Consider the following 26,632-nt stretch of genomic DNA (forward strand, 5'->3'; position numbering starts at 1 on the left):
TACTATGCCGCCTGGACCATATATTTACGCTGTTGAGGGCTACAGACAGTATATCATGGCTCATCTGATAATCGGTTGTCACTTGTCACTACAAAATTTGAGAGATGACTGCTGATACAAATATCAGCTTACCATAAGAACACTTTTTCTCTTCTATAAACTTTTCTGTTTCATTAACTCAATTAGGGTGGATCATTATTTGATTACTTGTTTTTCTGAAACCATGTCCAACTTCTGAACATTTTCTCCCCACATTTACACTCCACCCTCCCTCCTCCACCAAGAGTGGAAGAAAACCAACTATCAGATAAGACAATCTATCCCTCAAGCAAAAGCCTACACCCGAATGATTGGGAACTGAATTGGGAATCTTCTACTGAGAACAATCAAAAGAACTCTGAGAAAATCATCTCACTCCACTCATTGTTTGGACTCTTATCGACAGAATTTGTTCTTTCGTGCCAATATTTTACTCCCACGGTACTTCTGCAGAACAGTGTCTTGTCTGACCTGTTTGTAAATGAACGTGTTTGTTGGGATTTAAAGTGGGCATTGAAGTTTGCAGGTTATTAAATAATAATCCATTTTAACCACATGCTAAAGGATGAATTATTTATAATAAATACTTTGTTTTCTTGTTTATCGATGAAACTGAGTGTTTCGCTTTGATCTTCAACAGTGGTCTAAGTTGGACAAATTAACTATTATGGTCACTAAATCAATTGTGTATTCTTTTGTGAAGACTTGTGAAATAGTGGAGCCTAACATCCACTACACATTCTCTATTAGGGTTGTAAAACTACTGTTGATCTCCTCTGTCAAGGTTGATCGTCTGTTATGATTGATCTGTATTGCTTCTGGACTTATGTTTCACTCATCATCTGCCTGACTTTCTCCAGACTCAAGCCTATTTTGGACAGTTAAATCATTACATAGTCTCATTAGTCTCATTCCTACAACAATTTTAATTCTGATGAATTCTAACGTAGAGTCACCACCAAAACTTTTTTTCATTAAAATGTACTGGATCATTCATAAAATCATCTATGAATTGTCCTGAATGCTAAACTCACTTACAAAAACCTTGCTCTTTCAAAAATTGAGTTTAAAGGTTGAAGAATTACCAAGGGTTTTCATTGCCTCTTCTAAAGTACCCCCGTTGCTTCTTCTGTCACTTAATAACCTGTAACATCTTTAACTGTATTCCCAATTCTGTGTCTAGAAAAAGCGTATTTACTTGACTTTCTAATTTAGTATCTTAATCGGAAGGTAAGCTATTTCAGAAATTATTTTCTTCAACATGTTCAATTCAATGCTCTAAGTTGGCAATATTTTTCTGAAGCCATGTATTCCTTATGTAATTACATATGCTGCTCTTTCCTGTCTGGAGGATTCACCTGCACTTTACAGATCAAATGTGAGATTCCCATCTTCATGCAGCTGAAATGGAGGATTCTCTCCTCTTGTGGTAGAAATGAATATTAACTCCATACATGGCTAAACTAAGGCTCCCTTCACTCTGAATCCTGCCGTGTGTGGCTTTACTAAAAATATTCCTGCTCAAGTGAATGGGTCCTGGACCTCATAGTTTAAAAGACTTATGCTTTTAACCCTGTTCATGTGCAAGATTTCTCACCTTTTCCATGGCCTGAATAAACTCTTCCAGATGTTGTCTTCTGATAGACCAGACTTGCTTAGACATCAAAATTGTCAATTTGGAATTGTGGGCACAGACTAAACACAGAATGCAATAACGCACTAACAATTTTGTTACACTGTCTGCACCCAAGATTAAAATTCAGGTCTCCAATTTGTCATTTTTTAATGATAATAAAGATCAATCAATAATAATACTCACTGGAACTATATGAAAATTTCAAAGTGTGTAAAAATAATTGTCAGCATAGTGCTATTGAAACATCATTGAAATGAAACATATCCCAATTTCTTCACGAATTCAAACCTTTGTTAAGTTTCAAAACTCCAGCTGAGGAATTATACTCTCTTTCTTTCATCATTCTAAGCTGATAATGCAGACAAGTTTCAAAATGTTTTTGAGAGCTTCAAAATGTTTCTCAAGACAAGCAGAATTTATAAACTAAATGCACTGAACAGATACGGGGATAACAGCGCTGGATTAATGGCACTTAGTCAGTCAAACTCAAAACACTACAACCGACCTTCAATGCAGAGTTTTAATACAGTTTACAATTCTCAATGGTTTAGAATTTATCTAAGGTGACTGACATTTAAAATAAGTTTTGAAATACAGAGGACAAGATAATCTCCATTTTAACCAAAAATAATCCAAATCATAGCATCAGTTACAATAACAGCAGCACTTTCCTTTCCACCAAAAATATCACACACTAATTAATGCTATTACCTCTACTATCACCTTTTGGCCGGTTTTTTCTTCTTCTTTTCCTGGTTGGTTTTACCCATGGGCTGCCATTCTTCCCTTTCTTCTTCCATTTCCTTTTCAAACTAGACTCTGAACTCTGGATGGTCAAAAAAAACAAATTTATAACAAAGGTTTGCTGATTTACCCTTTTGAAGAAGTAACTAACAGGACTGATGGGGGCAGAGTGATGGACATGATCTATACGGACTTCAGTAGGGTGTTCAACAAGGTTTCTCATGGTAGACTAGTTAGCAAGGTTAGATCATACTGAATAGAGGGAGAAATAGCTATTTGGATACAGCCCTGGCTCAAAGATAGAAGACACAGGGTGGTCGTGGAGGGCTGCTTCTTAGACTGAAGACCCGTGACCAGTGATGTGAACAAGGATCAATGCTGGGTCCCTATCATTTATAGAAAGGATTTGGAGGTGAACATAGACGGTATATTATTAAGTTTGCAGATGACACCAAAATTGGAGGTGTTGTGAACAGCAAAGCAGGTTACCTCAGAGTACAATGGGGACTTGATCAGATGGACCAATGAGCCAAGAAGTGGCAAATGGACTTTAATTTAGATAAAGGCGAGATGCTGCATTTTGGAAACGCAAGTCAGGGTTAGACTTATACATTTAATGTTAAGGTCCTGGGGAATGTTGCTGAATAAAGAGACCTTAGAGTGCAGGTTCATAATTCCTTGCAAGGGGAGTCACAGGTAAATAGGATAGTGAAGGCAGCGTTTGGTATGCTTGTTTTTATTGGTCAGTGCATTGAGTATAGGAATTGGGAAGTCATGTTTCAGCTGTACAGGACATGGGTTAGGCCACTTTTGGAATACCGCATGCAACTCTGGTCTCCCTCCTATAGGAAGGATGTTGTGAAACTTGAAAAGAGTCCAGAAAAGATTTTCAAGGACATTGCCAGGGTTAGAGGGTTTGAGCTATAGGGAGAAGCTGAATAGACTGAGGCTATTTTCAGTCAACTGTCAGAGGCTAAGGGTGACCTTGTTGACCTTTACAAAATTATGACGGACATGGATAGGGTAAATAGACCAGGTCTTTTCCCTGGGGCAGGTGAGTCCAAAACTAGAGGCCATAAGGTTTAAGTTGAGAGAGGAACAATTTAAAAGGGATCTAAGGAGCAACTTTTTCATGCAGAGGCTGGTGAGTGTATGGAATGGGCTGCCAGAAGCTAGTACGATTGCAACATCTAAAAAGCATCGATGGGTATATGAATAGAGGGATTTGGGCTAAATGCTGGCAAATGGGACTATGATTTATTTAGGTATCTGGTCAACATGAGCAATTTGGACCAAATGTTTCTATGCTGTACAGCTCTATGATTCTTCTGACTTTTCATTTTGAATATTAGGCTAAAATAATTTCAAACATAATGATCTCAAGAATTATATCTAAAAAAGATAGCGTATTTTGGTGACTTCTTTAAAGGTCACCAAAGATGAAATAAACTAAAATACACAATAAAAATGCACTCAATAAACTTGCTGAGTATGTGGATGTATGTTTGCTTGCTGAGCTAGAAGGTTCATTTTCAGACTTTTCGTCACCATATTAGGTAACATAATCAGTGAGCCTCCGGTGAAGTGCTGGTGTTAGTGACCCTCTTTCTACGTGTTTAGGTTTCCTTGGGTTGGTGATGTCATTTCCTGTGGTGAGTACATTTCTAACAGAAAAATATCACAAAGACCCCACAAGGTCCCAACTAATGTCGGAAAAATAAGAAAGCAAATATATATGCCTATGACGACAACTCAATTTAACTACATTTGTTACAGAAAAATTCTTGCAAATGAATACAGACAAAATAAAACAGTTACAAATAACATATGAGTTAGATACTTTTGAAAGACTACACTTATTGTGAATTCTTGTTCAAAATCCAGTCATACAGTCGCATGACCAATGGAAGCTTGGCAATGATCTCCCTTGTTAAAGGAGTTGTGGTTACCAACAAGCTGTCAAATATATTTCTCATATCTCAGGAAAGGCAGATGAACATTCAAGTTAAACAAGGCCTATTACAAGTTAATAGACCGATTTACTTTATAAAGAAAATGTGAACAAATAAACTACATTAAATTTCTTCATATTTCAATTTCAGAATGCTCCTTATAAGAAAATATATCATAACATCTCCACAAAGTTAGTTTCACTATTCTAAACAGGAATGTATCTGAAACTAGTTTCTCCTAAATTTGAAACCGACTATGTGGGCTTAGCACTCTTCATAAACTAAGCGAAGCTGTCCCAGGCCACACACTTTCTTGTTTCTATTTTCTTAAGGGAATAGGATTCCAAAACCTTGAATTTTAACATCTCACTGTTTGAGATCAGGGAGTGACCAGTTAAATCTACAAATATATCATTACTTCTGTTAAGTTATTAATTTACTATTTAATAAATCTAATTGGTAGCCCATGAACCAAGTTCTGTCTGGTAAAATTGTTTATTCCACTGCTGTCTGATGTAAAGGAACATAACATACAAGTTTGTGATAAGAACCAGAAAGTCAAAACGCAACGCTCAGAGTTTTTTTTAAGATTTCTGGATTTTGTAGCAAACTCTGATTATGGTCAAGGCATCTTCCAGGTTATATGTTACAAAATTCACATAGAAAAGTGATCTGAAATATAGGGGGGGCGGGGAAACAGCAGAAATTTACAGCAATCACAACTCCAGGATAAATGACTCACCACATCAGATTCAAAGTCATCATCATCCTCATCTTCCAGATCAGAGTCTTGATACTCTTCAGGATCATATTCTTCTTGCTGGTTAGCCTGTGTCATGAAAAATTTAAAAATCTATAGTGAACTGTAATCTCTGATAATTTTCCAGTGGTTTTAAAATGTTATATCGCAACGAAAACAAATTGTAACCTTCAAAGCAGTTAAAAAAACCACAACAACATTCTTAAGTCGTCTCTGACATCACATGCCTATATAAACTTGACAATCAAATCTAGGAAAAACTTTTGAGACACAGACAATCACATGAATTTGACCAGCAGATAAAAGTTACATTTATAAATGAGAAGGCATTTGTTTTCAAATAGCATTTTCTACTTAACAGGAGTAGTGTCTTGGTCACATATATTGAGAAGACCAGATCAAAGGAAGAGTATTATATTTCAATGGGCTTTCCTACATTTCCCCCAACTCGTAATTGATGAAATCTGGACAACTAAGATTGAAAATTCACATTGGAATGGAAAGTGAAAGGCTATTGACTCACAGGATACGACATCGCTGGCTAGGCCAACATTTATATCTAAGAGAGTGGTGCTGGAAAAGCACAGCCAATCAGCCAGGATCTGAAGAGCAGGAGAATCGACTCTTCAAGCATAATCTTTCCTCAATGAAAAGCTATTGCTTGAAACATCGACTCTCCTGCTCCTCAGATGCTGCCTGACCAGCTTTTCCAGCACCATACTCTTCAACTCTTATCTTCAGCATCTGCAGTCCTCACTTTCTTCCAGGCCAATATTTATGACCTATCCCTAACTACCCAGAGAAAAGTTATGGCCAGACCAGATAAGGACAACTGTTTTCTTCCCTAAAGGATATTTGTGAACCAGATGGATTTTTCTGACAGTGGACAATGATTTCATTGTCATCTTTTCTCAATGAATATAAATTCCACCATCTACAATGGTTGGATTCAAACCAGAGTCCCCAGAACATTACCTGGGTCTCAGAATTCATAGTCTAACGATAACATCACTAGGCTGTCACCTCCACATTCACTGATCATTTTAACATTTGCACAATCTGGTTAGAAATGTAAAGTTTTAAATTGTTTTGTTGAATGCCCTCAGATAAAGTAGTTTACAGAAGTGATTGATCCATAATAGAAGGAAACTACAGTACTGGAAAGAAATTTGAAAAAAATCTACCGGGACTGGAAGCTAAGCCATTTAACAAATAAATTATTATGGCTGAAAAGAGAAAGTGCCAGATTGTTGAGAAGAGTCTGCCACATAACAAAACCAGATGAAGAGAGATGAGCCAATAATAACATTTCCTGTGAGGCTTTAAACAAAGGCCCAAAAATTTGCCAAAACACTTTAGAAAATCCACTCTCCCCTATTTTGGAGCAGACAACATTGTATGCAAAATTCCAGAAACTAAGAGTACACACTGAATTTGGCACTGCATCTTTTGCCTTCGTGTGGGAGGGGCAGTTTCTGACCTTATTCAGTGATTCTAAAATTATGGAATTGGTATACACACATTAATTGTGTCAATGCAAAAGTGATACTACATGGAACTAAATGGAGACTTAAAAGCAGGTGAAACTAACCATGAGCACTATACTGAAACAGTATTGAAATTTTAAGTATCACAGGCTCATCATGAATTCAAACTCTTGATAAAATGTCAAAATGTGGATAGAACTTAATTCCATTCTAAGCCAGAAATGCCATTGTCTGTAAAATGTTTCTCAAGCCAAGCAAAATGTATAAATTCAATGTACTGAACAAATACAGGGAAGGTAGCAATGGATTGGTGATATTTGATCATTCAATCTCAAAAGGCTCCTGTCTACCTTCAATGAGAGTTATGAAATTATTTATAATTCTTAATAGTTCTAGCATGGTGTTAATGGCTAGAATTGTGAATACAGTATTCCTGATTCTGCCAACTCAAGTGTATAACTACTCATTTTTCCTGTCTGGTTATTGATTCCTTTTAGTTACACAATTATGATAAGGTCAAGAGTCCATAGAATGCCTCATAAAAACAGCGACTAAATTTAACAGCAAATAGTTAATTTGTATTTTTATGCGTGCATACAAAATAGTCATAGAGTCATCGAGATGTACAGCATGGAAACAGACCATTCGGTCCAACCTGTCCATGCCAACCAGACATTCCAACCCAATCTAGTCACCTGGCCCTCATCCCTCCAAACCCCTCCCACTCTCATACCCATCCAAAATCCTTTAAGTCGCCTGTACAAATAAGAGATGTCTTTGATGTGTTTGTTGGAGAGCATGAAACTCCAGTGTTTATTTGATTTCTTCATGTGCTATTTCACAGAACAAAACTCTACCTCTAACTATAAAGTTTCTTCGATGAATAAAGTATAGTTTTGAAATATAAAAAAAGTACAAAATCTGTTTAGCAATAGATCATAATCCCAATATTTGAGGCTACATAAAATAAGTACTGACTGAAAAGTAAGGAGTTTATCCTGCATCAACATAAAGCTGTGGTCAGGCCAAAAATTAGAATAGATGTTGTCATGATACTCGAAGAATGGTAGGGTCATCGATAGAGTTAGTTTGCAAAATTTAGGGTTTTTGTTTCAGAGCAGAGGTTGAGGAGAGATTACATATATACAACATGAACACAGGCCTAGCTAAGATAAACAAAAAAAGCTGTTCCCGTTAGTTGATGTTTCTAGGACAAGGGAGCATAAATTTAATATTTCAAGAAAGTGGTGTAAGGATTTTATGCACCAAATGGTAATGATAAATGCGCATGCAATGTTCCTGTAAATGTGGAAATTAATTGACAAAGCATCAAAAAACGTACTTTCTTGGACATTTCCATTTTACGAATATTGTCAGTGTCTCCCAAGTCTGTGGACAACTCTGAATCTGGATGGTCTACACCACTGTATTTTTCGTCATCATCTTCTTCTTCATCGTCATCTTCCTCTTCATCATCTTCAGACTCCATGTCTTGAGATAGATCAGCAGTCTCTCCATTTATGTTCTGAGTCACACCATTAGAGGAATCTTTCTGTTCCTATAAGAGGGGAAAGAGGTAGAAATCATGGCAACATTTAAATATATGGTGCAGTTAAAATACTTGTGTATTTCAAACTTTTGGTCATTTAAAACTCGAGCTTAGCCTTACCTAATTCACTATGCATTCTCACTTCTAATAGGTTTCAAGGTAGAACAGAAGTAGTCTTGGCCCTTTCCTTTTGAAATTAGTCAATTTTTTTTAATATGTATAAATTCCATGGAATTTCAAAGATGGCTTTGAATGACTTTCATGCAAGGGACTTAAAATCTATTGCTTCACAGTGTAGCCGACAGACACTTTCAAACATAATCAACATTCTTTTTCTGTCGCACATCTCCTTCATGTTGCATTAGTTGCAAAGGCTGTGTTTGCCACTTACATAAAATACCTTAGGCTGCTTTTAACACAGAGCTATATTTGTTAGATAGATGGTTTTTATAATTTATCTAAAATGTTGCCCATACCATATTATTATTTTCTTCACTGTAGAATCTTGTAACAACATAGCCATATCTGGTATATCAAATATCCCATATCAGTCATTGAAGAGATTCAAACTTGCTCAGTTAGTAATTTTAAGTATTTTAAGTCAATCTATTCATACTCGTTACGACACACCTCTGGAGCAGGAAGATCATGAACCCAAGACTTTTGCCCAAGAGGTAAAGATACAGTATTGGGCCACAAAAGCCCTGCAATTAACAATTTTATACCAACCCAGAGCAAAACTGCCACAGGTCATTCCAACTAAATGACTAATTAGAATTAAACCAAAATAGCTGTTAGATCATAGTTAGTCATCAAATAAAAGGCCTTTGTTATTATTTGCAACTGGGCCAATACACATTTTCAAAGAGAATTCTCCTCTTCATCTATGTCATTCTCATGATCTCAGAGAAACTTTCAAAGGTCATCCACTGCAGAACACTAAATTTTTATTTTAAACAACATTTGTGGAATTCAGTCATTATTTGCCTGGGATGAGACCACACACAATGGGTAGATTGAGAAAAGTAAAGTGTGATTCAACTATCTTGAGGACTGTTCTATGCTATGGCATTAGAGCAAATGGGATAAGAGGAAGTAAAATATTAGTGATGCAGGGAAAATGATTTCTTTAATTTTGCAATGGTAAGAAATTAAATGTATGACCAGTTAGCTAAACTGTTTAGATTACAGAAGAATGCAATGGCATGGTTTCAATCCCCAAACTTGCTGAGCTATTTCTCCTCTATTTACACCATTGTGCCAACATAATAACATGCAAAAACTAATGAGATAAAGATCTGTGGAGAGCCATACTAGTGGTATCCTTCTTTGTCCAAGTGTTGCAGGAAGCAAAAGAGAAGAAATTCTAACAGCAAGGTAGACAAAGGTCGTATTTTTGCTCAATTTTACTTGCATCTCTGAGACGAGTAAATATACTGAATGAGTGATCACTTTAAGAATTGCATTGATTTTCATAGTATTAATTTTTATTATTTCCAAACGATGTCAAAGTTTAATTTTCCACCAAAGATTCACAATTCTTGATTTCGTGTTATGTATAAAATGGAGACATTGGTGCCAAAAATAAACTAAGCAAACAAATGTCAGGACCTAAACTTTTGTATTGATATGACTGGGTAATGAATACTTTGCTTGCAAATTGCACTAAGTAATGTAGTCTTTTAGAGCTATGTTCACTCTATTATAATAAAATGTAACTATTTGAATGAGTGTTTTTAAGTAGAACATTCTATTTTCATCTAAAGCAACTTGCACCTCAATTTTAAGAAAAATTGGTTCTGAAAAAAAAAGGGTGTGTCTTGGATCACCATTCATCATTACGAATCCTATAACTAACTAGGGTACAGCATGCACTTCAGAAAAGGTAAAATCTAATTTCAGTTTTAGAAAGGATACAATCTCAGTAGAGTTTCTCTCAATATCATCCCTCATGACACTGTGGATGTACCTACACCAAATGAACTGTGGAAGTTCAAGAAGGCAGTTCATCCCCATGTTCTCAATGGTAACAAGAATGAGCAATAAATGCTAGCCCAGCTAGTGTAATCCACACCCACGACTGAATAAACAAAATTGCAACACGCACTTGACAAAATCATCAAATCTTCACAATTAATAGTAGCTATTCTTTGAACTGAATTAAAGAATTGAGGGGAAAACCAATTTATAATCAGCTGTGATAATACATTTCCCTGACGGACAGGAAAATTCCTCTTATCATGTAATTGCACTTTTTCAACCCACCTGCATGCCAGCTGCAGACTGTGACATGTTCTGAAACATTTCAAGTACGGTGCGCTGTTTTAGCAGTTTGGTCTTCTTCTTAGGAGCCAGGCTATAGGTTCCCATTTTCCTCTTCTTCTTCCTAGCCACTGTCAAAGTTTTGATTATTTTGAACATTTAATATATTGAAAAACATGAATTTCCTTACTTTAAGTCATGGCTGTCTTTCAAATTGATCTGCTGCCTTGTCAATCAGAAATGAGATATGTTGTAATGCACTTACTAAATATGTGTTACATGCTGCGCTATTCAGCCTTTAAATCAAAGTAAACACGACAACAAAAATTCCATCTCCAACTACTTTAAAAATTAACATTTCTGCCATAGCACACTCTCTTCTATGCAGTCGTCAGGATATTTTAAATTTATAGCAAGAGATTTCATCCAGTAACTACGGTGCTTAAAATACTCATCCTTTTACACATAACAACGATGTCTATACATGTCCAATATTACACTGAGTGCACAATCAAATGAAAAGTTATTGCATTCCTGTTCAGTTTTTCTTATTACCTGATTGTGGTTTGCAAGTGGCAGTACTGTTCTGATTCTGAGGTAGTATCAGTTGCTGGGGTGGTGTTGGTTGTGGTGATGGAGGTGATGGTGGCTTTTTCCCACATTCTAGACTATTTACACATTCTTCCTTTGGGTCTTTGTTTGGTGACTTTGAAAGGTAGAAGTACAAAATTAAAGCTTTTTAACACTGCAGTTTAAAAGTAACACTAATTATAACAAATATCAATATCCCGATAAGGCATAATTGTAAATTAAATACACATGAAATAAATTTAGTCAAAGCCAATTACTGTCAATTAATAAGACCTTAGTTGGTTCTTTAGTGAAATTAGTCCCTTTATACTGTGTACAATTGAACACAACACAATTAACTTCTCACAAGCTTTGTGATACAGCACAAGTTTCTTTAAAACTACTGGCCGGATAACCCAGTAGCAAAATCAACCGATTTCCTGAATTCTCTTAACCCAGATTATAAAATCACAAATATATATTAAACAATCCTCAGTTGTCAAAAACCACAACTGAGATTTTATTCAAGCTTCTTTTTTTACATTGAGTAATATATTATTTCACTGGTACAGATTTTAATATTGTACCTATTTTCATTAGAAGAGTGATTGGACAAATATGGTAACAATTATGATGGAATGGAACAGAGTAAAGAGATAAAACAGTCTCATTGATTCTGCGCTCTATAACATTTAAGGTCAATTGTCTAAAAATTAGCACAGTTTGCATAAGGAACTTCTTCGCTGATGGCAAAGGCGCTGTGGAATTCATAGTGTGGGAGATTAAGTATCAATGTATGTCATTAATCATTCATGGGATGTGGGTATCCAGTATCTGTTGTCCATTCCTAATTCACTTTGAATGTTGTCAACTTTTAAGAGATCAGATAATCAGTTGAAGAAGAGAGGTGAATGGGCATTGGAACATTAATTTAACTTCGTGTATTTGGAGGATGACACCAACTTGTCACTCAACTTGTTTCCCAGCTGTGTCAGTAATTTGCCCTCAACTTGAAGGGCACCTACCTTAGTTAACAGTCTCTTACGAGAGATTTTATCAAATGCTTTCTGGAAGCCCACACAAATAACACCCACAAACAGTCCAAAGAGGTTTGTCAGACATGACCTACCTGCCATGTATCCATGCTGGCTCTTCCTAATTAACTGAAAAATTTAAAGGTGTTCAATTACCTTCTCCTCAATTATAGATTTCAATAATTTCCTCACCACAGATGTTAGGCTAACCAGTCTTTAAATTCTTCGTTTTCCTCTTTCTCCCTTCTTAAAAAAGCAAGTGACGTGCAATTTTCCAAATCAGAAGGACGACTCCTGTATCTATGAAACTCTGAAAGATTACATTTAGTACATCTATGCTATAATGCACTTCCCTACTATTTTCAATACCCTCAACCAAAAGTGTCAGATACTGAGGAGTTGTCATTACTTCATTCCTCATTTTCAATATTTTACTTCAAATAAGTTTATTCAATCCCTGCCCTATTCCACTATTAATTCCCTGGGACTTTTAACAAGCTATCCTCCTTTTCTATTGTAAATAGTGAGGCAATTAGTCAAGATGCCTGCATTTCACCATAGTCACTGACAATATCCTATTTTTAGTCCTAGTGGGACAACGTTGCTCCTGACTTCCCACTTTCCCTATACGTAAATATAATATTTCTTCTCATTGATTTTTATGTCTATTACAAGATTCATTCACAATCCTTTTCAGCCGCTCTTACAACCTTCTTTGTGGCTTTTTACTGGTTTTTGTATCATTCCCAGTTGACAAGATCTGTGCTACTTTTTGCACTTCTGTCACCTTTTCTTTTAATCTTATGCTGTCCCCAGTTCAGTTGTCCATCGCTGTTTTTTCTACTAAATGGAATTTTCCCTCTCAGGGATTTAAACTGGTTCTTTATTGCATTAAACGTTTCTTTCAACATCATTCACCATTCTTCATTTGTTTCGCCCATTAGCAGATGTTCCCGGTTAAATGTGGACATGTCTTCATTGCATCTCCTTAAAGTCAGCGCAGCTGATACATGCTTTTTACTTTCAAATGCTACATTGAACCCAATCATTTTATAACTATGACTGCTTTCATTAATGCAAAACTATAAATGCAGTGCTCAGCCCTCCAAAAAAAAGCCTGACAGGTAAACCTTGCTCCCTCTTTCCTCTCATTTCGTCAATGGCAGAGTCATAGATTTGTACAGCACAGAAACAGATCCTTCCGTCCAAATCATCCATGCCGACCAGATATCCCAAACCAATCTAGCCCCACCTGCCAGCACGCGACCCATATCCCTCCAAATCCTTCCTAATCATATACCGATCCAAATGCCTCTTAAATGGTGCAATTGTACTAGCCTTCACCACTTTCTCTGGCAGTCCATTCCATACACGTACCACCCTCTGTACGAAAACGCTGACCTTCAAGTCTCTTTTATGTCTTTCCCCCCTCAGCCTGAACCTATGCCCTTTTATTCTGGACTCCCCCCACCTCAGGGAAAAGACTGTCTATTTATCCTATCCATGCCCCTCATGATTTTGTAAACCTCTATAAAGGTCACCCCTCAGCCTCCGATGCTCCAGGAAAAACAGCCCCAGCCTATTCAACCTCTCCCTGTAGCTCAAATCCTTCAACCCTGGTAAGATCCTTGTAAATCTTTTCTGAACCATTTCAAGTTTCACAACATCCTTCTGATAGGAAGGAGATCAGAATTGCACAGAATATTCCAACAGTAGGTGAACCAATGTCCTGTACAGTTGCAACATGACCTCCCAACTCCTGTACTCAATACTCTACCCAATAAAGGAAAGCATACCAAATGCCTCGTTCATTATCCGATATACCTGCGACTCCACTTTCAAGGAGCTATGAACCTGTACTCCAAAGTCTCTTTGTTCAGCAACACTCCCTAGGACCTTACCATTAAGTGTATAAGTCCTGCTAAGATTTGCTTTCCCAAAATGCAGCACCTCACATTTATCTGAATTAAACTCCATCTGCCACTTCTCAGCCCATTGGCCCATCTGGTCCAGATCCTGTTGTAATCGGAGGTAACCTTTTTCACTTCCACTACACCTCCAACTTTGGTGTCATCTGCAAACTTACTAACTGTACTGGCTACGCTCACATCCAAATTGTTTATATTAATGACGAAAAGTAGTGGACCCAGCACCGATCCTTGTGGCACTCCACTGGTCACAGGCCTCCAGTCTGAAAAACAACCCTCCACCACCACCCTCTGTCTTATACCTTTGAGCCAGTTCTGTATCCAAATGGCTAGTTCTCCCTGTATTCCATGCGATCTAACCTTGCTAACCAGTCTCCCATGGGGAACCTTGTCGAATACCTTACAGAAGTACATATAGATCACGTCTACCGCTCTGCCCTCATCAATCCTCTTTGTCACTTCTTCAAAAAACTCAATCAAGTTTGCGAGACATGATTACCCATACACAAAACTATGTTGACTATCCTGAATCAGTCCTTGCCTTTCCAAATACATGTACATCCTGTCCCCCAGGTTTCCCTCCAAGAACTTGCCCACCAGCAGGTTCACTGGTCTATAAATCCCTGTTTGTCCTTACCAATCTTCTTAAACAGCGGCACCATATTAGCCAACCTCCAGTCTTGCAGCACCTCACTTGTGACTATTGATGATACAAATATCTCAGCAAGAAGCCCAGCTAGCACTTCCTTCACTTCCCACAGAGATCTAGGGTACACCTGATCAAGTCCTGGAGATTTATCCACTTTTATGCATTTCAAGACACCCAACACATCTCCCTCTGTAATACGGACATTTTTCAAGATAGCACCATCTATTTCCCTACATTCTATCTCTTCAGTGCCCTTTTCCACAGTAAGCACTGATGCAAAATACTCATTAAGTATCTCCCCCATCTCCTGCAGCTCCACACAAAGGCCGCTTTGCTGATCTTTGAAGGGCCCTATTCCCTAGGAGAAAGTGAGGACTGCAGATGCTGGAGATCAGAGTCAAGAGTGTTGTGTTGGAAAAGCACATCAGGTCAGGCAGCATCTGAGGAGCAGGAGAATTAATGTTTCAGACATATGTCCTTCATCGGGAATCTATTCTCTCTATACAGGACCCTATTCTCTCCGATTATCCTTTTGTCCTTAATGCATTCGTAAAAGCTCTTTAAATTCTCCTTAACTCTATTTGCCAAAGATATCTCATGCCCCCTTTTGTCCTCCTGATTTCCCTATTAAGTATACTTCTACTCCTTGTATACTCTACTCGATCTATCTGGTCTATACCCGACATATGCTTCCTTCTTTTTCTTAATCAGACCCTCTATTTCTTTCATCATCCAGCATTCTCTATAGCTATCAGCCTTTCCCTTCCCCCTAACAGGAATATACTTTCTCTGGACCTCTGGTATCTCATTTCTGAAGGCTTCCCATTTCTCAGCCATCCCTTTACCGGCAATCATCTGCCCCCAATCAGTTCTTGCCTTATCAAAAAAGGCCTCTTCTGTTTCTTCTCTTTCTGTCCTTCCTGTAGCATATGTATCCTGGAACATTAGCTGCCAGTCCTGTCCATCCTGAGCCATGTTTCTGTAATTGCTATGATATCCCAGTCCCATGTTCCTAACCATGCCCTGAATTCATCTGCCTTCCCTGTTAGGCCTCTTGCATTGAAATAAATGCAGATTAATTCATCAGTCCTACCTTGTTTTCTGCTTTGTCAGTGTCTGCCCTGTTTGACTCACTTCTTTTATCAACTGTACCAGTCTCAGATTGATCTCTTTTCTCACTATCTCCCTGGCTCCCACCCACCCTCCCCCACCTTAATAACTAAATCCTCCTGAGCAGTTCTAGCAAATCTCCCCTGCCTGTATATTAGTCCCCTTCCAATTTAGGTGCAATCTGTCCTTCTTGTACAGGTCACTACTACCCCAGAAGAGATTCTAATGATCCAAAAATGTGAATCCTTCTCCCATACACCAGCTCCTCAACCATGCATTCATCTACTCTATCCTCCTATTCTTACTCTCACTAGCTTGCAACACTGGGAGTAATCCAGATATTACCAGTCTCCAGAACCTCCTTTTTAAATTCCTGCCTAACTGTTGTGGTTCTGTTCGCCGAGCTGGAAGTTTTTGCTGCAAACGTTTCGTTCCCTGGGTAGGGAACATCATCAGTGCTATTGGAGCCTCCTGTGAAGCGCTGCTTTGATGTTTCTTCCGATATTTATAGTGGTTTGTTCTTGCCGCTTCCGGGTGTCAGTTTCAGCTGTAGTGATTTGTATGTGGGGTCCAGGTCGATGTGTCTGTTGATGGATGTTCTTGCCGTTTCCGGGTGTCAGTTTCAGCTGTAGTGGTTTGTATATGGGGTCCAGGTCTATGTGTCTGTTAATGGAGTTTGTGGATGAATGCCATGCCTCTAGGAATTCTCTGGCTGTTCTCTGTCTGGCTTGTCCTATGATGGTAGTGTTTTCCCAGTCAAATTCATGTTCCTGGTTGTCTGAGTGTATGGCTACTAGGGATAGCTGGTCGTGTCGTTTTGTGGCTAGCTGATGTTCATGGATGCGGATTGTTAGCTGTCTTCCTGTTTGTCCTATATAGTGTTTTGTGCAGTCCTTGCATGGTATTTTGTAAACTACGTTGGTTTGGCTCGTGCTGGCTATTGGGTCCTTTGTTCTAGTGAGTTGTTGTCTGAGTGTGGAAGTTGGCTTGTGTGCTGTTATGAGTCCTAAGGGTCGCAGTAGTCTGGCTGTCAGTTCTGAAACGCTCCTGACGTATGGTAGTGTGGCTAGTCCTTTTGGTTGTGGCATGTCCTCGTTCCGTGGTCTATCTCTTAGGCATCTGGTGATAAAGTTGCGTGGGTATCCGTTTTTGGCGAATACCTTGTATAGGTGTTCCTCTTCCTCTTTTCGCAGTTCTGGTGTACTGCAGTGTGTTGTGGCTCTTTTGAATAGTGTCCTGATGCAGCTTCGTTTGTGTGTGTTGGGGTGGTTACTTTCATAGTTTAGGACTTGGTCTGTGTGTGTTGGTTTCCTGTGTACTCTTGTGGTGAATTCTCCATTGGGTGTTCTCTCTACTAACACGTCTAGGAATGGGGGTTGGCTATCCTTTTCCTCTTCTCTCGTGAATCGTATTCCTGTGAGTGTGGCATTGATGATTCGGTGCGTTTTTTCTATTTCTGTGTTTTTGATGATTACAAAGGTGCCATCGACGTATCTGATCCAGAGTTTGGGTTGGATTTGTGGTAGGGCTGTATGTTCTAACCTTTGCATAACTGCCTCTGCTATGAGTCCCGAGATTGGTGATCCCATGGGTGTTCCGTTGATTTGTTCGTAGATCTGATTGTTGAATGTAAAGTGTGTGGTAAGGCACAGGTCTAGTAGTTAAAGTATGCCGTCCTGCCTAACTCTCTATTTTCTCCTTCAGAATCTCATCCTTTTCCTGTCCTATGTCATTGGTCCCAATGTGTACAATGACCTCCTGCTGGGCTCTTCCCTCTTCCCCCTTCTCCCCCCACCTTGAGAACATTCTGCACCTTCTCTGAGACACCCTTCATCCTGGCACCAGGGAGGCAACATACCATTCTGATTTTTTGTTGCTGGCCACTGAAACGTCTGTCTGTGCCTCGGACTAGAGGGTCCCCTAACACAATCGATCTCTTGGAGCCCAACGCACTCCTCATTGTATTAGAGCCAGTCTCAATACCAGAAAGTTGGCTGTTCTTGCTACATTCCCCTGAAAAATCCATCACCCCTACATTTTCCAAAACAGCATACTTGTTTGAAATTGGGATAGCCACAAAAGACTCCTGCACTATCTGCACACTTCTCATCTTTCCTGGAGTTAATCAATCTGTGTGATTGTATCTGCAACTTTTTGCCCCTTTCTATAACTGCCATCCATCACATCCCACTTGCTTTGTAAATTCCACATTGCCTCTATCGGTCTCTCCAACCAATCCATTCGATCTGATAGGATTCGCAACCAATGGCATTTATTGCAGATATAATCCTCAGTAACACAAACTCTCCCTAAACTCCCACATTCGACACGAGGAGCATATCACTCTACTGAAGTAATTTGGGTCTAATGATTATCTGACAAAATGTGCTGCCGGTCAGAGATCTATTTGTTTTGATAACTGAGAATTAACTTTTAATCCCATTATTGCATCTGTCCAAACACTGACAGTCTGATCATTGTTGGTTTATTTTAATCCATTTATGGTATGTGGATGTTGCTGGCATTTATTGCCCATCCTTAATTGCTGTGGAGAAGGTGATGAGTTGTCTTCTGGAACCAGTGCAGTCTATGTAATGTAAGAATGCTAATATCTCTCTATTTGTGCCTTTAAGTGAAACTTGAATTTGACAGTATTCCCATGTATCTGCTGCCTTTGCCTTTGAGAGTGGTGGAGATTGTGGGTTTGAAAAGTGTTATCTAAGCTTTGATGAGTTGTTGCAAGCATCTTGTACATGGTGGGTTAAATAGGTTGCATTCAAGCAAATCTGCGTCTTCTGGAGGAAAGTCAATCAAGTGGGCTGCTTTGTCCACAGATTCAGTTTTAAAACTATTAAATTTTGTACATTTCTACTTCTATTGTTCAGGCACTTTCCTAGAAACATTAAAAAGTTTGCAGGAAAAACATAAAGAGATTGCTTTCCAAACCATTTTTCATAATATGCTAAAATGCAACGTGAGAGAGAAGTTGAGTGGTCTTCAAGATTTCAATTCTTCATCATTTAAATGGCAGGAATATAAATCTGGGAACAATCAATAACATCCTTTGCAATATCATTAAGCTATTATTTATGAGCACATGAGTTAAAACAACTGAGAGAGGGATAATAGACCTACAATGTGTTCGCTGATATGGCTGTTGCTAGAGTATATAGGGAATTTGGTGAGTAACAGAAATTTAAAGGTTGATCATTTTCTAAAATTGAGTCACATGGTGCAATTATGACTCAACTTGAACCTTAACTTGCAGATTCTTGCAGGTTTAGTTGAATAACCTGCCTTACATATGCAGATGCACAGTTCACTAATTGGCTAACAGGGACTGATTTTTCAGGACTGCAAGCCCTAATTCAGATTGCTAGTAAGATAATGGTGGCTTTTGTTAATGCATATAATACAGTTTGGTTAAATACTTCTTCAAAAGAATACTTAACTTGGGAATTTGGAGAGTGAGAGAATTCAGCACGGCGAGTAACTGAATGCTACCACTGTATTTGACAAACCAGATGTAGTTGGAGTAAGGTAATAGAAGACAACAACTCCTCAAAGCTGAACTCAGGAATTATTAATTAGGCAACAAGGTAGGTAATTCAGTGCTGAGTTTTAAGGGTTCTTCTCTAAATTAAGGATGCAGTTTAAAACTGAGAGAATCTTAACAGTGTATTAATTTCACTTATTAAACTACTTGATCTAACTAATGAATCATTGAATAAAAAATTAACTAAATTGTTAATAAACTAAAGCTCATCTATGACCAAGGTCCCACACCAGGTCCTAGCTCCCAGCCTTGCCGGATTTTCACCATCCCTCCAGATCTCCCCCTCTCTGAGGATGAAAGATCAGTCCTCAGCAGGGGCCTCACCTTCATTCCCCTACGCCCTCGGATTAATGAGTTCAACACGCACCGAGATATTGAACAATTCTTCCGCCGCCTTCGCCTCCGTGCCTACTTTCACAACCAAGACTCCCGCCCACCCTCTGACGACCCCTTCTCCCGCCTCCAACACACCCCATCCACCTGGACACCCCGTGCTGGCCTCTTACCCGCCCTCGATCTCTTTATAGCCAACTGCCGCCGTGACATTAACTGACTCAACCTGTCCACCCCTCTCACCCACTCCAACCTCTCACCCTCAGAACGTGCAGCCCTCCACTCCCTCCGCTCCAATCCCAACCTCACCATCAAACCCGCAGACAAGGGAGGCGCGGTGGTAGTTTGGCGCACTGACCTTTATACCGCTGAGGCCAAACGCCAGCTCGCGGACGCCTCCTCTTATCGCCCCCTTGACCACGACCCCACCTTCCACCACCAAACCATCATCTCCCAAACCATCCAGGACCTCATCACCTCAGGGGATCTCCCATCCACCGCCTCCAACCTCATAGTCCCACAACCCCGCACCACCCGTTTCTACCTCCTGCCCAAAATCCACAAACCTGCCTGCCCCGGCCGACCCATTGTCTCAGCCTGCTCCTGCCCCACCGAACTCATCTCCCAATACCTCGACACGGTCCTGTCCCCTTTAGTCCAAGAACTCCCCACCTACGTTAGGGACACCACCCACGCCCTCCACCTCCTCCAGGATTTTCGCTTCCCCGGTCCCCAACACCTTATTTTCACTATGGACATCCAGTCCCTGTACACCTCCATCCCCCATCACGAAGGACTCAAAGCCCTCCGCTTCTTCCTTTCCCGCCACACCAACCAGTACCCTTCCACTGACACCCTCCTTCGACTGACTGAACTGGTCCTCACCCTGAATAACTTCTCTTTTCAATCCTCCCACTTCCTCCAAACTAAAGGAGTTGCCATGGGCACCCGCATGGGCCCCAGCTATGCCTGCCTCTTCGTAGGATACGTGGAACAGTCCATCTTCCGCAACTACACTGGCACCACCCCCCACCTTTTCCTCCGCTACATCGATGACTGTATCGGCGCTGCCTCGTGCTCCCACGAGGAAGTTGAACAGTTCATCAACTTTACTAACACCTTCCATCCCGACCTTAAATTCACCTGGACTGTCTCAGACTCCTCCCTCCCCTTCCTAGACCTTTCCATCTCTATCTCGGGCGACCGACTCAACACAGACATCTACTATAAACCGACTGACTCCCACAGGTACCTGGACTACACCTCCTCCCACCCTGCCCCCTGCAAAAACTCCATCCCATATTCCCAATTCCTTCGTCTCTGCCGCATCTGCTCCCAGGAGGACCAGTTCCAACACCGCACAGCCCAGATGGCCTCCTTCTTCAAGGACAGCAGATTCCCCCCAGACGTGATCGACGATGCCCTCCACCGCATCTCCTCCACTTCCCGCTCCTCCGCCCTTGAGCCCCGCTCCTCCAATCGCCACCAAGACAGAACCCCACTGGTTCTCACCTACCACCCCACCAAACTCCACATACAACGTATCATCCGCCGTCATTTCCGCCACCTCCAAACGGACCCCACCACCAAGGATATATTTTCCTCCCCTCCCCTATCAGCTTTCCGCAAGGACCACTCCCTTCGTGACTCCCTCGTCAGATCCACACCCCCCACCAACCCAACCTCCACCCCCGGCACTTTCCCCTGCTACCGCAGGAAATGTAAAAACTTGCGCCCACACCTCCACACTCACTTCCCTCCAAGGCCCCAAGGGATCCTTCCATATCCGCCACAAGTTCACCTGTACCTCCACACACGTCATCTATTGCATCCGCTGCACCCGATGTGGCCTCCTCTATATTGGGGAGACAGGCCGCTTACTTGCGGAACGCTTCAGAGAACACCTCTGGGCCGCCCGGACCAACCAACCCAACCACCCCGTGGCTCAACACTTTAACTCTCCCTCCCACTCCACCGAGGACATGCAGGTCCTTGGACTCCTCCACCGGCAGAACATAACAACACGACGGCTGGAGGAGGAGCGCCTCATCTTCCGCCTGGGAACCCTCCAACCACAAGGTATGAATTCAGATTTCTCCAGTTTCCTCATTTCCCCTCCCCCCACCTTGTCTCAGTCAGTTCCCTCAACTCAGCACCGCCCTCCTAACCTGCAATCTCCTTCCTGACCTCTCCGCCCCCACCCCACTCCGGCCTATCACCCTCACCTTGACCTCCTTCCACCTATCCCACCTCCATCGCCCCTCCCCCAAGTCCCTCCTCCCTACCTTTTATCTTGGCCTGCTTGGCTACTCTCTCTCATTCCTGATGAAGGGCTTATGCTCGAAACGTCGAATTCCCTATTCCTGAGATGCTGCCTGGCCTGCTGTGCTTTGACCAGCAACACATTTTCAGCTCTGTCTTGAATACACAACATGGAGTTTGTGGAATGTGAAATTGTCCCAAGCATAAGATGTCTCAATCTTGAATCTCTAGCTCGGTCATTAAACTGGATGGAATGCAGTTGGAGAAAATCAGGGACAGAAGAGAGGGGAAGGGAAAGTCACCAGAAAAAACATTTTGAGACAAAGTGAACGGGTGTGACTGCCAGAAAGCTAGGCAGCAAGGATTTAGAGGTCAAGGTGGTTGTCTGTCTGACACTGGCTCTGTGACAACAAAGAGAACGACTGTAGGGAGAACAAGTTAAAAAAACACAGAAAAGCATTGTGGAGTAGATGGCCGTCTGGGATTTCCAGATCAAGGAGACAATGGAGAGACTCTATAGTTTGTGTGATAGGTAACCCCTTTCGCAGCCAGAAATTAAGAATCCAGTGTCAGTGCAAGGGTTCTCTCGCAGGATCTAGAAAAGAACTTGGAAGGAAAAGAGATAAATTCAGCCCGGGTACATACTGGAACAAATGTCAAAAGGTAGGATTTGGGAGATGGCTCTGCTGATGTACAAAGAATTCACCTATAAATAAATAAATAAAATATTACCATTATTACATGCAAATTGGAATTGAAGCAAATCTGGAAATTAAAAATATAGTTAAGGGACTGATGTACAACAAGGGATTCATTCACATGATGCCTACTGGCATCAATTCACAAACAAGAAGAAGCTGTACAGATAAAATAAACAATAGATGGGACCCATGTCAGAGTGGAAAGGGTAAAGTGGAAGGTGGCAAAGGCTTCAAACTAGTAAGATACAGGGAGGGATCTTTAAGAAACATTAGTAATCTAGATATCAATGAAATTGGAAATGAGAGCGTAACAATAAAGTGAGGTGAACATTGATGGCAATGGAATAAATACAGTTGTGGTATAGTAACATCAGGTGATTAAACACAAATGAAAAAAAATCCTTTTAAAAATTAATTAAAATATCTGCACAACAGTGTCCTTAATACAGCAGAGGGTATGTTCAGAGGAACCTTATGATAGGAATTACTGAGACAAAGCAACAGAAAAATCAAGCAGGGAATTAGACACTGCAAGGTATATTACATCATAAAGATAGGAGAAAGGTGAATGGAGTTGCTGTACTCAGAGAATAAAATAATGGCACTGAAGAATAGGGGCGTAGCTATAGGAATGACAGAATTATTACCATATGGATGAGAAATACAAGATAATAAAGTCCGAATCATACTAATAGATGTAAGTCATTAAGTGGAATGGAGATGGGGAAAGAAATATGCAAACAAATTGGAATATAGAGTTTAAAAACAGAATAATAATCATTGGGATTTCAACTACCTCTACAGTAAATGGACACCAGACAGAAGTGGGTGAAAGGGATAACAGACTGGAGTTCTCACAATGGGTATAAATTTCTTTCTAACCTAGGAACAAGAAACAAACAGCCGCCATTCAGCCTTTTCAGTCTTCTTTGCCATTCAGCAAGATCATGGTTGATCTTATTTTTAACTTAAAACTCTACATTCCTGAATATTCCCAATAATCTTTCATCAATAATCAACCAACCTGATATGTAAAAATCCAAACAAGGCAAGATTCACAACTGGATCTAGCAATAGGGAATGGATCAGAGCAGATAAGAGAATTCAGAATACACAAAATCCTAATTTCTTCATAGATCAGCAGAAAATGGCCTATTTCTGTCCCTTATATCCTGTGTTTAAATCATGTCCAGACTGATGAAATGAAAAACTCAAGAGGAATTTGCATAAAGGGCTTGAATTGCTTGGATTGAATTCCCATTGAGATTCCAGTGATGTCACTAGCTGATCTCATTCATACCTTGTGTTAACATAGGATGTCCAAACTGTAACAGTAAGATGATTTGACCAGCACAAATATTTTCCCTCTTGTACGTGCACAAGACAATGATAGAACATTTTTTAAAAAAAACATTAGTTATTGATTAAACATCTGGGGGTTAAATTTCAGCAAATCTTTGATGATTTCATCTCAATCATTAATAATTCACTTTTTTTAATTTGTTAATGGAATGTGGGCATTACTGGCTAGACCAGCCTTTCTTGCGCATATGTAAATTACCCGAAGGATCAAACACATTGCTGTCTAACTAGGTCTGGAATCACATATATCCAAACCGGATAAGGATGGCAAATTTCCTTCCCTGAAGGACATTAGTGAACCAAACGGGTTTGTATTTAAAGACAATTAACAGTGGTTACAGGAACATCATTAGACAAGCTTTTTATTCCAGATTTTTTTAAAAACTGAATTCATGTTTCACCATCTGCCCCAATGGGATTCAAACCCACATCCTCAGTTCAGGAAAGGGTGCTTTTGGATTGCTGGTCAATGACATTAGCATTACAATACCCCCTCCCAGTGCCTTTTAGCCCAGAGACGGGGATGCTACCACTTTGTCATAAAGTCCCTCAGTTCCTCTTTATGTACTTTTGTCTGGATTCTAAATGATATTGAACACCTGTAACAAATCTCAAACTTCTCTAGTAGGTCCAGCATCTCAAATTTATCTGCACAACACAAGTATCTCATCCTTGGAGTAATTCTAGAAAGACCACAAAGTTGGAAAATAAGCCTTTGATTCCTAACTTTGAATAAGAAAATGACAAGTTTCAGAATTTGCACTGGAAAAAGATATTCAATGCTTAAAAATGTCAAAACACAAGAAATTGAGAATTATAACAAAAATTGCTGAAATAGTCAACTGGTCTCATAGCATGTGTGAAGAGAGAAAGAGTTAAAATCGCAGGTCTGTGATTTTTCAATTCTGCTTTTCCAACAAGAAATTGTCCTAAATCTCAACAAATGTTTCTTTTACTATCTCCCAATCTTCGAGACTTTTTTAAAACGCTTAATGTCAGACTGAATCTTAAAAGATTAAGCAGATGATAGTAATCTTTCCTCTGGTGTTGCGGAAATTGGGCAATTGTAAAAACAGAAATTACAAAGACACAAAGAATGTAGCAAAAATTATTCTTAACTGAGTACTTCCTTCCATTGAGACTTTCAGGAACATCATTGAATCTATCCCATTTCCTATTTCTCTGATGTTTTCTTAGATATCCTCGAACCTCATCTTCCACCTTGTAAACCTTTGCATCAGACAGATTATCTTCTGCCATGAAAAAATATGAGGTGGTACAATTTCTCCTCACTCACAATATTCCAACAATTTCCTCCTCTGATGAAACATGTAACATTTCTTTTCTTTTGCTGGCACCTTTCCTTATAACTAAACGAGTTACAATACATGGCCCATTTAGCTCCTGGTGCAGCATCAAGCAATATCCCAGGTTCTCCTTCGCTATATGATACTACTGATTTACACGTCTTCCAGCCTAGTATTTTGCTAGTGTATGTAGCTTCAGACCTTTAAAACACTGATCATGGCATTACAGATTGGAAGGAACACAACTGAACAGGAGAAAATGGTTTTTAAAACCACATACAAGAGAAGAAGCACCTGCAAAGTGCTTCAGTGAGGAATAGGCTTGTTTCTTTTCCACAAATGCAGTCAGAGCTGCTGAGTACTCACAGCTTTTTTTTTAAGTTTATGCTTGTAAATTTCTCCCATCAGCAGCATTTGTGTTTTGTTCACAAGCTCTCCATTAGTTCTGACCTAAAATTAATCCCAGCCCCACACATTACAAATACTTGGAATTCAAGAAGACAGAATCTGCAAAGATCTTTCTTGGACTACAAATGACTACATTACCCAGACATAACAGAAAGCTGATTCACTCCTATTCCTCACATGTACATATACATATAGAGTGAGTCGGGACAAGATCAAATTTAGTGTTAACTGAGCGATGTTAAAACACACCACGATTTACAATTTAGTAATAGATATGAGTCAATTATCATTTGAATTGTAGGTCATCCAAAAGGCAAATCCCTCAAGGAAAGTGCATAATCATGATACAAAGAGAAAAGAATATCAAGAACCACAACATTAGCACATTTTAATATTCACAAATATCGATTTCTCCAATTCTCCATTTTGGACTAGTCTTCTTTTTAAAAAATCTCAGCGATCACAGGAAAGGATGCATTTATTGCTCTTCTCAATTTTACAGATGTTTTCTAATAAGTTAGGGACTCAGAAGGACATAAGCATCAACAATGATGCATGACATCTGAACTACATGCCAGCAGTGCTCCTTTCCCTGAAGGACCATTGTAAAGCACGTGGTGTTATGATCTCAGCTGAAGTTATTATTGGACAGGTCACATCTCAGGCTGAAATATGGCTAAATAGAGTTTTTTTTAGTTTGATAAGATGGTCTTTCCCTGAATCACAAGCTTACACCGCTGCAGATGTGGTGTTAAAAATAAAATAGGAGTTTACTACACAAAAGAAATGAAGACAATTCAAATGAACCAAGCTATTGCCATACACCACATTTTGAAAGATTCTGAAACACAACTAAAATATTACATCTACCTCATCAGCATCATCCAGACCAGACAGGATTACCTTCCCTGTCACATCAATAAGTTTGACTTAGCTGTCGCTTTCAACTCCCAGTCCTGAGAGTTTGGCAGAGCATGAATCCT

At 39.8% G+C, this 26,632-nt stretch overlaps 1 protein-coding gene across 9 annotated transcripts in view; it reads right to left on the minus strand.

The window, feature by feature from the left end:
- The window catches only part of LOC132825820 (histone-lysine N-methyltransferase EHMT1-like), a 190,521-nt gene that overhangs the window by 61,540 nt on the left and 102,349 nt on the right, over window positions 1-26,632 (minus strand). For 8 of the 9 annotated variants that reach the window (XM_060841338.1, XM_060841330.1, XM_060841337.1 and 5 more), the window contains exons 4-8: window positions 10,985-11,135; window positions 10,433-10,560; window positions 7,961-8,176; window positions 5,114-5,200; window positions 2,387-2,501 (exon numbers count right to left, since the gene is read on the minus strand). In XM_060841338.1, the coding sequence (XP_060697321.1) occupies window positions 2,387-2,501; window positions 5,114-5,200; window positions 7,961-8,176; window positions 10,433-10,560; window positions 10,985-11,135 (697 nt within the window). The remainder of the gene's footprint in view (window positions 1-2,386; window positions 2,502-5,113; window positions 5,201-7,960; window positions 8,177-10,432; window positions 10,561-10,984; window positions 11,136-26,632) is intronic. The other variant, XM_060841331.1, reaches the window with a different exon arrangement.

This window comes from Hemiscyllium ocellatum, chromosome 21 (assembly GCF_020745735.1).
Source record: "Hemiscyllium ocellatum isolate sHemOce1 chromosome 21, sHemOce1.pat.X.cur, whole genome shotgun sequence".
In the NCBI taxonomy this organism is placed as follows: Eukaryota; Metazoa; Chordata; class Chondrichthyes; order Orectolobiformes; family Hemiscylliidae; genus Hemiscyllium; species Hemiscyllium ocellatum.